This window comes from Vidua macroura, chromosome 3 (assembly GCF_024509145.1).
Source record: "Vidua macroura isolate BioBank_ID:100142 chromosome 3, ASM2450914v1, whole genome shotgun sequence".
NCBI classification, from domain to species: Eukaryota; Metazoa; Chordata; class Aves; order Passeriformes; family Viduidae; genus Vidua; species Vidua macroura.
Window position 1 is genome coordinate 59,163,389 of NC_071573.1, and position 16,013 is coordinate 59,179,401.

General features: G+C 40.4%; 1 protein-coding gene across 1 annotated transcript in view; it reads left to right on the plus strand.

Annotated features, from left to right (window-relative positions):
- The window catches only part of LOC128804943 (uncharacterized), a 55,735-nt gene extending 40,154 nt beyond the window's left edge, over positions 1 to 15,581 (plus strand). The window contains exons 3-4 of the mRNA XM_053973288.1: positions 5,324 to 5,399; positions 15,292 to 15,581. Coding sequence (XP_053829263.1) covers positions 5,324 to 5,399; positions 15,292 to 15,581 — 366 coding nt within the window. The remainder of the gene's footprint in view (positions 1 to 5,323; positions 5,400 to 15,291) is intronic.
- The last annotated feature ends 432 nt before the right edge of the window (positions 15,582 to 16,013 follow it).

The window sequence follows — 16,013 nt, forward strand, 5'->3', positions numbered from 1 at the left end:
TCCTTGGTCAAAAACACAGTTAACCCAATGCCAAATTCAGTTAGCCCAGTCTGTCCTTCTGCAGAAAAATGCATCTTCTGTCCCCTGGCAATGGTCAAGCAACCTCTGGAAGGTTCATATGTGATGTACAAAACAAAAACATATGTGGTTATGTTTTTGCAGGTTAGATGTGAGGTACTTCAAATAGCTTGGATTTACACAGATTAGCTGTAACTTTTACAATAACTGAGTTTTTAGTCCACCAATAATATCTGTTTCTCCCTTCCCTGATAATCTTAATTGAACAAAATATTGCCACAAATAATAAGATTTCTCACAATTTGACAACTGTCAAGGCAAAAGCATGATTTTTATTGAAAGTAAAAGTTGGAGTCAGAATAAAATATTGCTTTAATGAAATGAGGACACTTTTCCCAATAACTAAAAGCTCAATGCTTTTTTATTATATAGCAAAGATATGACAGGAATATGTTTGAATAAATCAGTAACACAGTTGAAGAACATTATTGTTTTCAGTCTTGGTGATTCTTCATGGAAGCCAATCCTTCAGATCTCGCTAGCGAATCTATATTGTAGCTGTCCTAAAAAAAAAAAAACAACAAAAAAACCCAAGTATTTTGCACAACTAGAAAACTCTCTTCTCTTGAGAGATAAATAAAGACACTTCATGCCTTTGCTGCTCTGTGTTGTGTGTTTATGGTAGCAATAGCCCAGGGAGCTGTGCTGGCAGCTATGAGCACCTGCAGCCCTCTGTTCCCAGGACTGGCACCCTTTGCAGAGATGCTGTGCAAGGATGCATCACTGTGTGGAGAAACACAGAGCTTGGAGAAATAGCACTGCAGCACATTAAATGTCTTCCTCTCAACTTTGCAGCTCACTTAATTATGGCCCTGTGATCCAGCACTATCAAACTCAGTCCAAATCATGGCTGGTTTATGGAAATCTGCATCACTGCTTTTTCCACCCAGGGGAAGAACTTAGACTTCTCACATTTTTTCAAATAGCTATGTAAACCTCTGAACATTCTTTCATAGGCTGGCTGGGAGAACCTGCCAGTAAGAAGCAGCACCTGTAGCCATGTTCTGGTCTAGGCAACTTCAATTTCCAGACTCACCAAGGGTTCTTATTTGGACACCAGCATGGGGACATCTGGTCTATTCTCATTTCAGAAGCTGCAGATGACTGTGGTCACCAGCAGTGGTGACAGCCCTTCCTAGGCACTAGGCCCACTGGTGGTGGCCTTGGCAGATGTTTTGGACTTTCACTCAGACAACACCACTGAGACTTCAGCAGCGCTGAAGCAGTCATGCCAAGAGAAGTGTGCATGGCTCCCATTCATTTCAATGGATAACTGGCTATGACTGACTGCAGAAGTTTTAGCCACCAACTTTACGTATCTTTTAAGTTTAGGTGAGCATTTCACAAACACAATCCACAGAGCTAATGCACAATTGGCCCTGTCACATTCTGATGCTGTCCTCACTGGAAGAGATTGTCTACAGGAATGAAGATGTAAATCCAAACACGTTAACTGCCATAATTCAATGACTTCTTTGTATAATTGGGAACCTCAAGCAAAACCAGGATATTCACTGTCATCCCAGTGGCAAAAATATGCTGGATCCTGAGGCTGTGTCTTGCTGAATAAGGAAGAGTCTGCAGGACTCCAGAAAACAGCAGTGAAAGCAGACAGTTTAATAAATGAGTATCATTTTGTATCAATGAGCAACATCTTTTCTTTCTAATACAAAGTGGTTGTGGTATTTAGTCTAGATAATATATTCTGCTTCCACTGGTGGTATTGATGTCCTTTCAAGTGAACAGAATATGAAGCCAATAATGAGCTCTTGCTGTTAAGATGTTCAGCAATGAAATAATTAACAATGTTGATGTGTAAATCAGGCTTCAGAGTTTAAATTGCCTTTGCAAACCACATTTCTCTGGCTCTTGGTTCAGCAGAGCAGGTGAGGACTGGCTGAAAGCTAAACAGCAGCAATCCCTCTACAAGCACATGCATTAGAGTCGCAGGTCACTTCTAGACCAGAAGTGCTGCCTGCCTTGCCATTGTTATTCAAAGAGTAACATGTCTTCTTTAAACCGCCTTATTTCTCCTTTTTTTGGTAGTCTCTACCCCTGGCACCTTGCTGTGTGCAGTGAAGAAATGTGGGCCCCACATCACAGCAAAGAAGGAAGCAAGTTCCCCAGGTCTCAGCTCCTCTGGGGCTCCCACAATCACAGAAACATAGGATGGTTTGGGCTTGAAGGGACCTTAAAAGATCATTTAGTTCCAACTCCCCTGAGAGCAGGGGGCACTTTCCACCAGACCAGGTTGCTTGGGGCCCCAGCGAACTCAGTCTTAAACTCTTCCAGGGATTGGGCATCCACAACTTCTCTGGGCAACTTGTTCTCATGTTTCAACATCCCCACAGTAAAGAATTTCTTGATAATATCCAAGCTAATCTACCCTCCTTCAGTTTAAAGCCATTCCCTCTTGTCTTGTTACTATAAGCCCTGCAAAAAGTCCCTCTCCAGCCTTCTTCTTGGGCCCCTTTATGTACTGAAAGCTGCTATAAGGTTTCCTCAGAGCTTTTTCTTCTCCAGACTGAGCAACTATATCTACCCACAGAGATGCTTGTATGAATGTCAGGGTGCCCTCAGCCTTTCCCATTCTGGCTGCCATGAGAAAGAAGGAGTTTATCAGAGTATCTCATGAAGTATCTGGATTTCAACAGGCTTTCCTATTCCCTTTCCTACATCAAGAATGGGTAGCTAGTTTGTCTACCCTGTCTCTTTCCCAGACTTTATTTTAGGGATGGTCTCCAGGCTGAGGATACACTAAGAGTCATTACAGATGAAAATAACTGTATGTCTTGGTCAAAAGGAGCAGAGAAGGAAGTGATGCACTTGCTATTTTATTAAGCATTTATAAAGACTGATATCCTTTTACTTTCTAAAACAAGAAAAAGCAGGATCATGCAATTAATGGCGTATTTGCCCAAAATATATAAAGCACTGAACATTAGCCAAAATCAAGTCCAAGTTAATTAACTTCAATTTAAGTGTTGCTTGCACCGACATATGAACTTCTGACTTCTACTTCCCTTTACCTTCTTCCAATGACACTGAGATTGGGGAAAACTCAAAACGTAGTCTAGTACTGTTAACCTCTACTTCAGAGAAAGAGTTTCCAACATAGTTTACCTCTTGAAAACCAAAGGATGTAGTTTTCCACAGCTGATTCCTAGGACAAGGCTTAGTGGGAGTAGTCCCTCTCACCTGAGCAGTTGGTCTTTCAAGGTCCCATTTTTGGAGTACAAGAAATGTGGGAAGAGAGAAGTTGTGCTTTGTGGTATGAAAAAACTTGCTGGCTTATATACTGTATTGTATGGATATTGTTTTAAAATATTTGACCTGCTGAGGTCAGTGTATGTGTACTCAGCTAGCACAAAGACCTGGCCACTCACATTAAATTTCTCCTTTCCCCTCACTGAACTTTAGGCTTGAGCAACATCAGCTAGGAAACAGACCTAGTCCAGCATTTTACAAGCACCATGGTAAGCATTTCACTGCCACAAATGAAAAGAAAAACTTCTTCAGTGCAACTGTTACAGAATTGAAATACTGAATTGGTAGTATGTGAACATAATCCAGGAAAGCATACAAAAGAAACATTATACATATAATAATAAAGGGGCTCTTCTCAAGGCAGCCACAGGTTTTGAGAACCTCAGCTGAAATAGAAGCATAGACATAAAATGGAAGGTGTGATTCAAGTGTCACTGTACATAGAGATAATTCTGAGAAAATTAAAGGAGGAAAAAAGTAAATTAACAAGATTATTAAAATGGATGCATTTGTTAGCAATATCATACACAATTAAAGTGGGTACACTTAGTGCTAAAGGAGTTCTACAAGCTATTTCAAACTAGGTTTCCTACCCATTCGTGTCACTTCTGTACCTGGTGTTCTCTGTGTTTCACAACAGTTTTACAGTAGCCAGAACAGTGGCTGTCCTGAATGCCTATTTCTTCCATACTATTTGTCATGTGCTTATATGAATAAAGATCATGAGAAATATGCAATCAGAAGAGCAAGCCACCTTTTCAATGTTTTGCAATCCTGTGCATCTTCCAGACACCTTCATGTCTGTTTAGAGTGTGTGTAATGGGGGCAAAGTGCCATTTGAGTTGGGTTTCTTTTGAATGAAAGTATTTCTAAAACTAACAACACAAAGAACAGCACAATTGAAAACTCTACATAAGCAGCCCACCAGAACTCCAGACCCATGCTGACAAATTACTCAACCTGTCAGGACTGCAGACTTTTCTCAAAGTGAATTTGTATGAAAAAGTATTTAGGTTTTGATGCCAACAAGAAAACTTCTCCTGTCTTTGGAGAACTCTTTACCAAAAGCCAAAATTCCAGTGGGAATTCTTTACCTTGTTCTTCTGCAGCACCTTATTTGCTGTTTGACTGATGCTTCCCATGCTAATGCTGGATGTGGTGTTTCAGTAGGATGGAGAGCCTGGGAAGTACTTTGGGGCAGATAGGGTTAGCAATGGTGGGTGTAATCCTGCTGACTGGCTTCACCCTCATACTCAAGTTATCACCCAGAAACAGCACCACTGAAGTCAGAGTTTTTATCAAAGTGGTGACAGAGGATAGTCACACTCCTAGTTCTCTAAATTCTTCCATAGCTCTGATTGAAATCTCATGTGTGAGTAAGAGAGGTCTAGAGGGCAAGCAGTTAGAAGCAATGCAATAGCAGGGATGAGGATGAAGTGTTAATCAGGAAGGGGAACATGTGTCTGCTGGTCCCACACTGGCGATATCCCAAGGATATGTGAAAGGTTTGCACCTGTGTATCCCCTACACGAAATCCTTAACCCTGTTAGGGTTGTCCCTGCTGTGAAAGAAAGTGAGCAAAGTAGCTCTCTGCATACAGTTCCATGCCAGGAGACAGACCCTCTGGGACCCTGCCCACCATTTCCTTTCCCTTCCTCTACCTCTGCAGGGACAAGGCAGGAGAATGGGGCTGAACCATCTGATCCACAGTGTAAAATCAACACACACATACTTTGAATGGAAAAATGCAATTTAAAATACAGTGACTCACAGGGCTCTTTTCTTTTCTGAAAAATCACAGCACCTCACACTTCATAACTTTACCCCTGATTATAGAAACAGCTGGAGAGAGGCCTTGCACTGTCGCCTGAAATACACACTTTAGATGGAAAACAATTTTGGTCTCAAGTGTTGTAAAGCAAAACCCACCTCAACAGATAGCTCTCACGGCCTCATGTATTCTGTCTGTGTTTTTCAGATGAAGGACCCCCAGAGCAAAGGCGATTCGCTGCCCAAGACGGAGCCCAGGACCCTTTGGGGTGGTGAGGACACAGGTATGGGTGGTGTGCCGCAGGGCGGGCAGTGGGGCTGAGCGGGCAGCGTGCTCTGCTTCTGATGCGCCTTGATTCTGGGCTGAAGTGCTTTGTCTCCAGGCCAAGCTTGATTGAAGGATGTTTTTCATGTCAAAATGAGATGCAGCCTCTCACTCACTGAGCATTTGCTGGGCAAAAACAACAACTGCCTCACTTGTGTGCACGGCTGCAGCACACAATGTGCAGCACACAGGCTCCAGAAGAATTATGCCATGACACAGTGAGGAGAAACAACAGAATTCCAGTAGATCTGTTTAATGAGCTGTCAGACACATTTCAGCATTGACCCATGGTGTGAGCAGAGCTCTCGTTAGCTACAGCAAGAGTCTTGTGAATGCATCTGAGGGCAAAAGTGGCCACTCAGTGACCCCTGGTCTGTATGCAGGAGAACTGAGCTGTGCACAAAGAGAAGCCTCAGTAGTTTTGGCATAGATAGAATAAAATATGTTGAGCTCACATGCGTTCTTCATACTCTGTCTCCTTTATGTCTTGGAGTTCTGCTTTTTTGAAGGGATGGGGAATTTTTTAGTGTATTTTGTTTGTCTTTATTTCCCTTTGCCTAATCATAAGCTTAGATATTATTTACAAATGGAAAGTATACCAGATTAACTTGGATTGTTGGTGCTGTGGTTAGATGACATGACAGAACTGCATTTAAGCCAAGAAAAAAAATTACCCCTAAAAATGCTGTGACTACACATGTGCAAATGTCCCAGTAAACATAAACTGCTCCTAACATGACAGTAGATGTTTGATCCTGAGGCAGATTTCACTTGGATATTTGAGGATTTTCTTCCTGCTTCCTTTACCATTTTTGCAACTGTCCCCCTGGGAAAAATCCCAGAAGCCTCTGTTCCCATTAGGAGGAAATCTTTCACTTCCTTGCTTTTATTCTGAATGCTTAATGCTCTTGGTTAATTCCCCTGACCTATAACCAGTCTTGGCTTCTATGCATAGACATTAAATCCTGATCTAGATGATAAACTTTTATGAAACAAGTTTAGAAATACATTTAATTAGCTCAGTCAGTCATGAGATCTCACAGTAGTGTGTGAATGTTGCAAATTACATTTCCTAAGCAGTGGTAGCTATAGCTATAATTTTTTTTTTTTTTTTCAAAAACATAGGACTTCACATAGGGAAGCTGATTTAACTAATTTGAGTGGTGTTTTCTTCTGCCTGAAGTGCACTAAGCCAGTGATTACCCCACTATGAGCTACATGTGCAGTGGGAGAGCTCTTAATGTCCTTTTGCTCGCTCCTGCTCTCTATTCACTACTAAGTTATTGTCTGTCTTCTCAGTTAAGTCCACAGCTGGCAGCATGTGAAACCACATCTGGGGAATGACCCAGTTAAAAATACAGTATTTAGGCACCACTTCTTGGCAGTGGTGATGAGATGGGGATGCTGGCTGTTATTTTTCTTACCCATATTAATTGGGTATCCAGGCTAATTTCAATTAAAGCAGAAAAACTGCTCATGGCTTACTAATCTGGGACCTCATCCCAGAGTAGTTGAAGTTTAAGGGCTCTTCTGCCAGGACAAAACTGCCAACTGTAAAGATTACAATTTCATTGTACCCATGGCACTTCTCAGTTTAATGAAATGTCAGCTTTTTTCTACTTTTCCCTAATCATTTCCAATAAAGCCCTATTTCCTGACAAAAAAGCTAGCTCAATTAAAAATGTGATGAAAGTGGTCTAAAGGCACAGCTTGAAATTCAGCTTTGCAACTTAGAAAATTATTTTACATTTGATTTTTCTTTTAATGCATTAATTTAACATGGTAGCAGATCAAAGGTCTAACAAAGCTTAATTGCAGTTAATATACCTGTCTCTCTATGTGTCATATTGAACTTGCACTAAAAAAGAAATGTAACAGTTTGGATTGAAGACATGGGAAGTCCTTCCAGATTTACCTTAAGGACAACCTTGAGCTGATCCTTCAGCCACTGGTGTCAGGCAGGAAACAGAACTCCATGGAGATTCAGATGCAGCAATATGGAAGAACTGTGATGACTTCACATTCTAAATTTTTTTTGTGAAAAATTGTGCTTCCAGTACTTGTAGATCTGAAGAATTATTCTCAAATAAAAACTGAAGCCATCATTTCCCCTGACTTCAGACCTCTGCAAAGGGGGTGGTGCTGTCACAGTTGTCACTGTTTTTTGTGACAAAGAACAAACACTGTTCTTCTGGAGAACTGGCTGAGGAGGAGAAGAATCAGTCCCTATGTGTGTCCTTTTCTCTCCCTTGACTATGAAGGAAGGCTGGATGGGCTGGGTTTAACTTATTCTTGGAGATATTCAATAGTGGGGAATCCTCGACATCCATTTTCTTGGACAGCCCAAGCCCTTGCAGATATAACACAGAACTAAGTATTTATGTGGTTTAAAACTTTATTTGTTTTTAATTTGCATATTTTCTTGTTGATTTATAAATCTGACACCTGACCTACCATACCATATGGTAAAGGAGGTCAGCACCAAATTGGCCAAACCAGAGCCCTGGATGATTTCTTCCAGAGTGTGGCATTAAGTGAGGTTTCCAGAGGATCTGCCACATTGCTGCAGTTATGGGGGATGAAGGCAAGGGAAGGCAGGAGGATGAAAAAGACATCACTGGAGAAAATAGCAGGGTGATGAGGAGATACCATATCCAGATCTGACCTTTTCTCTTGCCCTAACATTTCCTTCACAGTATCCCTTTCAGACAGTATGCAAACTGTGTCTTTATTATGTTTGAGGTCCTGTGACCCCAACAGGAATCTACATTTTGGCAAGACCTTCAGGACTTATAGGAAAGTATCATATGTTTGAAAAGCAGTACAGGGGCCATAATCTACAAGCTTTTTGTATGCTATGGACACAGCTAAACAATAAATCACACAAATGCATTGCAAGATTAATAGGGTGAAGCTCTAGGAAAATGTGGCACAGAACAGAAGCCGAGTGTCAGGGGTATCCTGGTTGTTCATATCTATTGATTGGCTCCTGTCCAAGAAGAACTGTTCCTTTGAATTTTACAGACATTGAAATCAGCTAATTAAAAACGTCATATTGAATGAAAATCCCGCTTGTAGAAGTGACCTTAACAGTTGGCATGTGCTTATGTTGCTTCCTTACAGGGAAAAAATACAAATTTTTTCTTTAGTAGTGGTAGCCCAAAGTTTCTCTGCATTATATTTTTCTGCAATACGTTTTGCAAGAGAAATCAGTGTGGCTGCACTTCTCAAAGGGTGAGTGAGGTTTGTCCAGGAAAGAGTAACCCTAACCAAGGCAGAATACAATGTAGCAGCATGCTGGAATCCATCATCCCTTAGCACTACGCAGCACAAACGGATCAAGTAACAGAACAGCCTGACTGAGGAGACTTTTCATCCTTCTCACACCAATGCAAATGCCCTGAGGTAAATGTGTTTCAGAAGAGAGACGGGCTAAATAGGGCTTGCTAAGCACTAGCCCCTAATTCCCTTTCAAGGCCCTAGGCAGAGGGCAGGCTGTCCCCAGACGATTGCCTCAGGAAAGAGTTGAAAGCTCCTTCAAGGACACCTCCTTCACAGGAGATGAGAGACTTCTGTTCATGTGGAGAAGAAACTTAAACTGTTCCATGTAAACCGTAGCAATGACTGATGTCTAAGACTGTTGGAAAACCTCAGAAATCTTCCCACTTCTCAGGAATTTGGGGACTAAGGGGTGTGATCTCAGTCACTGGCATAGATTAATTTTAAATTGTGTCAACAATCACAACGCTCTTTGATACCCTCTGTAGTCTCAAGCAGATACTTGATATACGCTTTGTCACTGTACTTCTCAGAAGGTGATTTGTAAAACTGTTCAGTGCTGAGGGAAATGAATTAAAACCCTTTTATTATAATCAGAATTTAATATGGTCTATCAAATTGCTTAGTTTACCTGAGATATGCTATCATTTTAATTTAGTTTATCACAACTGCATTTTCTTGAAATAATTATTGAAGAAGACAAGCTCTTGTCTGTGTAAAACACAGCAGCATAAACTCATTTACTGCAAATTAAAACAGATGGACAATTGCTGTTGCTTTTAATATGGCTGGACAAAAAATAATATTGCAAATATATTAAAAGAAAATGCAAAACTGTGGCTTACAACGTAAACAAAATATTTACAGCATCTCAGTAAAATTCATACCAAGGAATTAGAAACTTTAAAAGAAACACCTCTCCATAAAAAAACATTGGATGCCTGTAGACAGCCCCAGGGGAAAAAAATAATTGAACAAAGATTTCATTAGAATAACTCAGAGAAAAGACACAAATATTGAAACAACAAATAAAGAAGGTTCATTCTAGAAGCACACCTATACATCACTATGTGGATGAGAATCATCCCACTAAAACTAAGAAGGCTACTTGTCTACCTAAAAATAAAAACCAGTGTTTGTACCAGTTTGTAGAAGTGAGAGTATACATTCTAAACCAGAGTGACCTACCATGCCCTGGGCTCTATAGATACCCTTTAAGCTCAAGACCAGCCTGGATGGGGGGACAGAGATATTTCTTCATGCACATAAACTTTTTCCTCCTAGATCTGTTAGTACATAACAGATGTATCAGAATTCCAACACAGTTTTAACAACAGAAAGTACAGGTTCTGCTCTGCTGGGCATGTTTCCTGGGCTCTCAGCATTGTGCTCTGCCTGCACATCTTCCAGCACTTGCACAAATATAGTTTGGAAAGGGAGTAAAAATTGAAGGCACACTATCTGCGTGAGATGTATTTAATTTAAAGCAAAAGTTAGAGGTATTCTTCTTATTACCAGAATTACCTCAGCTATTCTAGTTGGTTTATATGATCCTTCCCTTAAAAAAAAAAGGAAAAATATATTCTTCCTCTTCCCATTCATTGGCTAAATGACGGACAACATGAAGAACTCTACATTAAGTGTTTTGAGGGGACAAATACATGTTTTTGATGTTATAGTGTTGTTTAGAGGGGCCCTATAGATCACCCATCCCAATCCAAGGCCAGACTATGATCAGTGCTGGAGCAGGTCAATGTGGATTTTGTCTGGTCAAGCCTTGGAAATTTCCAGAGACGGAGTTTCCTCCAGCTCTCAAAGAAACCTGTACCCAGGCTGCTCTGTGCTCCAGGTGCGGATTTTATTTCCTAATAGCCAAGCTGAACACTCATCTTACTGCCATTGCTCCCTCTTGCACCTTCTGTCACCACTGGGAAGAGTTTGGTTCTGGCGTCATTGTAGCCCTTGATCATGAAATCATAGGCTGCTGTTCAACTGCCTTTGACCTCCTCTTCATCAGATGCTCAGACACATGCTCAGATGCTCCTCTTCATCAGATGCATCAAGCTCAGCTCTTCAGTCTCTCCTCAGTGGTCCTGTGTACTAGAACCTTGATAGCCTTTCACTCTGGCTCCCTCCAGTTTCTTAACATCTTTCATGAAGCGGATTGCCAAAACGGTCCCACTTTCCACATCCTACTTGACTTCTCCCTATGAAATGAAAACATGAGAAATGATCTCAATGATTTTGAAGATGACATTGTACTCATGATGTTCCAGTGAAGGTGACTGTAGTTGATGATGTTGCTTTCAGAGCTGGCTTCAACTTGAAGCAGCCAGGAAGAAAGAAAGGCCTGAGAGAGAAAAGGCAAAATGAAGAAGCAAATTAAGGCAAAAATATCACTCCAAGGAGTAGTGGAAAGGTTGGAAAGAAGACAGAGGACAAAAACAAAGCTGAAAAAGAAGATATGACAAAGACCAAAGGGAGCAGTATAGGAAATTACACCATGACAATTCTGTTACACTGTGATCCAGACAAATGTAGACTAATGTGATCTATTTAGCAAATGGGTTTGGGTCAAGTTTGAAAACATTTAAGCTAAGAAGTTTCATTCTCCAGAGAGGGGAAAACCTCTCTTGCAAAAACAGTCCTCCAAATAATTGTCTCGCTCTATATCATTAAGCATGTTGCTCAGGAGCTTTATGATGACAGCCTTTGAAATATATCTTTCATTTATTTCAGTCCCTTTATAAGTCTGCAGGAGAATTACATTCCTGTTTTGGAGTGGAAGATCCAAAATATCCTCTCTTAGGGATTTTGTCTCAGCTTTCTGTGCTGCTCACTTGCACCAGCATACCCAAGCTTGCCTCTGCCAGCTGACTGAGGAATGACTTAATAAGGGGAATCAAATCTGGAATTTTAATTGGCCCTCCTAGAAATGCTATTTGAAGTCTTCCAAAACAATGAACAAATTGTCCATACAAGGACTTCCTCTAAAAATTACTTCATTGCATTGAGGGCCGTACACTACCCTCCCCACAACTCTGCAAACATCTGACTAACAGCAACTTGCTCAAGAGAAAATGAATAAGCAGAACTTCACTTTACACAAGAAGAACTGTCACATTTTTGGACTTTTTCCTGGATTCTGGAAAAAAAAAATCACATGACAAAACCAAAGGAGTGAACAGCCCTGACATCACGAGGATTGGCAGTGTACTCCAGACTAGATAATGTTTACAGAAAGATGAGGGCTAAATTTCTATCCTGTCAAATCTGTGCATGGTAAAGAAATGCCTTGGCAGGCAGGATCAGAAAAGGCTTTCATCATGTTTGCACCTTGCTGCCGTGCATATTTCCCTGGAGTTTTCGTAGCACAGATGTATCCCAGAGTTTTTGGAGGTAAAAGAGAACAAATTCCTCTCAGAAAATACAGCCTGGAAATAGCTTTCTCTTTTTATAGAAGTCAGAGCATTGTTTGTTGATTCCTGCAGCCCAGAATGGCTCTACAACACTGCTATTTCCGTGGGATGTTGTGTTTGTGTGACCTGCCTTCAGCTGTTGTGCCGTGTTGCTATGTGCAAAGGCTGACAGCTGGTGTGTTTCGCTGCAAATTAGTGCCTGCCTTTCACTCCGGAGTGAAGTAATACCTAAATGCAGGGCCAGATTCCAGTTCTCTATGGAAATGCCCCCAAAACAAGTGAAAATACTACCAAAACACATGCTTTGTACCCATTTCCTGATCAGTCACAAGATACTTCCTCTTTCTATATGGAGTTCCCCACACACTCCCACATTAGTTCCCTTTTTTTTTTTTCCCATTCTTAGCAGTCTAAACATTTTGCATTGTGAAAAGAATTCAGCATCTCAGCAGTTCTACATTTCTTGTAAGCTGGCCCCACAGAAGTGTCAGGATGCTGAGCCATGCTCATGGATGATGGCATACAGCCTGGAAGCTGCATTTCTTCCCGTGGAGCCAATTCAGAGTAAAATGGGATTTTGAAATCTATTTCAAGATCTCCTGTGAAAAGGACTGTGTCTTACAAAACAGGACTTTTTACAAGTTGATAGCTGTAATATATTGATAAAATAGTTTAAAATCAGTTTGAATTGCCTCTTTGTTCCAAGCAAAGGTTCTCATGGTCCAGGACCTCATCTCCAGTAATAGTTCATGTTAGATACCATTCAGAGATGTCTCACAGTCTTCGACAGTGCTAGAACATCAGTTGATGACCTAAAACAATAGCTGCAATTTTTTTTCTAAGCAATCAGTAAAGCAAAAGAAACATGGAAATAAATGAAATAATATTCTCAAAACAGTCTTGATAAAGGCAAGTGAGTGAATGCCCAAAACTTAGCTTCATTATACGTCCTTTTGTGAATTTGAATCTTACAGCTGTGCTGCACAAGGTGATCCATTGACAGTTTTGCAAAAAACTAAGTAATCCCTGAATTAACAGGGATTAGGATTTGAGAGACACTGTTAAAGGCACAAGATACTGAGAAATGCCCAGAGAAGTTTATGCCCTTTCCTGACAGCCACAAATAGGCTTATACAACAATGTGGGACCTGATGTAGCAGTCTAATAATATTCTTCAATATTTAAAACCACCACATCTGAGAATAAAAATGCGTATAAAGAGAAAACACATTACATTAATGAAATAATGTTGGTTCTCACAGTTTCTAACCTTGTAATAGACTTTGCACCACTCCAAGAACAAAACCCATTTTCTTGTTAAGCTGTTTTTAACAAATATGTTCGCTAGATCATTAGTCATTACTGTACATATAAGTATGTTTCAGTGAGAACAAATGCATGATTAGGAGTAATTTTATATTATTCTATGATTCAACTCATACAGCCAAAGTGGCTTGGAAGTTCACTAGTTGTGGTTGCAGCATGTAAAGACAAACATACTTGAAATAATGAAGGTGAATGCTCCGGGGTTTCAGTACTTACAGACCTTTCATCAGTGTGACCTGAGACTAGATGAGAGTTGAAAGTTCTGTGTATGCTGCTCAACAGAGTTAAACAAGATAGAATAAATATGTATTAAATTAAATGCACAATCACAGTTATATATATATATATATAAAATACTAAATATGAGAAAAATTTGGTCTGTAAAAAGTACTTCACAATGCTATCTCCAGACAAAGCTGAGCATGCTTTACTATCCTGTACTATCCATTTTGAAACAGATATAGAGAAATCAAACCAGGATTAGGCAGATATAGAGTTACTACTCAGCTGAATCTGGCATATGCGGATCATTACGTATTTCATACTTTCATATCTCAAACACTGGCACTAACACTTTTTCTTCCTTTCTGAGAAATGTCTTTCCTTTCTGTGGCCCTTGTCTGCCACTAAGCACTAAGGAACTCAAAACTGTGGATCAGGTAAAAAACAGAGTGCTACTTTCAGACCTCATGACACTTGGGAGAAGACAGAATTTTACTTTGATCCTGAGTCCAATAGTAGTGATTTAAACCACTCTTTTGAGTCAGTCAGTCTGGGTCAGTCACCAAAGGAGCAAAATTGCTGTCTAGTTTTGCTTTGTAGGAGGTGGGCTATATGTCCAATGAGTTGAGCATGGGATTGAAAATCACAAGCCTCACAAATTGTTTATTCTATTTTGAGCTCATCATATGACAGTGACCCAAGTCATCCAACTTCCCCATCTCCTTATTCTTTAAAATGTCGCTGTTAATATTTGCTGGTTTGAAGGTTTAAAGGGCTCAGGATAAAAGCATGCATAAGTGAAAATCTTTGCTGAGTGAAAACCATGAATAACAGCACTGGTAAGAGAGTTCCCTATAACTACAGAGAAATCCACAATGCTATGCTTTGCAAGTGACTAAATACTGCCATTGGCAACTAAATTATGCTTAGCCTTTCTGCATTCAAGCCTTACATTTGCCCTCAGTGGTTCATCTGTCTACACTAGTGCTGAACACCAAAGGCAGAAAGTCTTGTTTTCAACCTCTTATTTCATTGGACAGTACTTTACTTAATCTCTTTATGCTTTAATTTCTTCACCTGGCACTTTATCTGTTTTTCTAAAGAACTCCACTGTCAACAAAATACAAACTGCTTAGTAATGTTTCCTATATTGCAGCAAGCTAAGGCATGTTCACAACAAGTCAGAGTTCTAGGACTCAATTTTTCTGATGCTCTATTAAAAATACATAGAGATGGTTGATTCTCTTTCTCATGTTCTTTCTTTTATAAAAAAAAAACAACTAAAATAAAATTCTATAGCATTATTAAACTTGTCTTGTGTGAAAGATCGAGGCATTATATTCAGCTAGGCAGAGAAGTGTTGTGGTCATCTCACTGAGGGTATAGAGATTAGTGTCACACTGAGAATTATGTACCAGCCACATTCACCAGCAATCCAATCAGATAGACCTGCTCTTCCCATTCCTGCATGCACGCATTTTCTGAAAAAAATTCATATTATAAGGTTCTGATAGAAGCATTACAGAAGTATCACAACTACTCAGAGCATGGCACACTTGCAAGTCTGTATTCCTTTTTTTTTACGAGTTTAAAATAACAATGCAGTGACGGTGTGTGAGATCAATGACACTATGCCTTGCCCACTGAGTGGGCTGGGACACGTCTACCTCCAGCTTCAGCTGTGCCTGCTGAAGAGGCTGTGCCCAGCTGCTCATCACCTGGCTGATGAGAGCTCCCACATGGAGATCTGCCAGCTGATCCAAGGGTTGGTAACACCCACCATGTGGGTGCTGATGAGCAGATGCAGATGCATGGGGGCGCAGATGCCTTTGCTGAAGGCTGGAAAGATCACATACTCACAGCCTGTGGTCCACTGCATGACTGTGCATGGGTGAGTGTCTGTGCTTGTCAAGCCTCCTGATTCTTATCCTTGAACTGGATGAAAATTTGGAGATAGTCAAATATGAGTTAAGAGGAAGAGACAAGAAATCTCAGAGGCAAGGTTGTTGGACCTGATATACATAGCAGCAAATGCAAGAGTTGTTACACAGAGAGCCAGGTTATATGTTCCAGCATCTTCTTTTGGTCTTGAAGCCTAGTAAATCTATGGACAAAACACTTGAACTTTTCTTTATGGAGTCACACAAAGCAAATACAAAAAACTAAAGGCAACTTCTAGCAAAGGAAGTAAAACCTGTATGAAAGGTTTCCAATACACTTTAGGGCTTAAGGTGTTAAAAAAATGGACTAACTGGGACACTATGAAGAGATTCACAGTGCAGTGAATGACTGAACAGGTTTGAAAATGGCATCTGCAAATGAAAAAG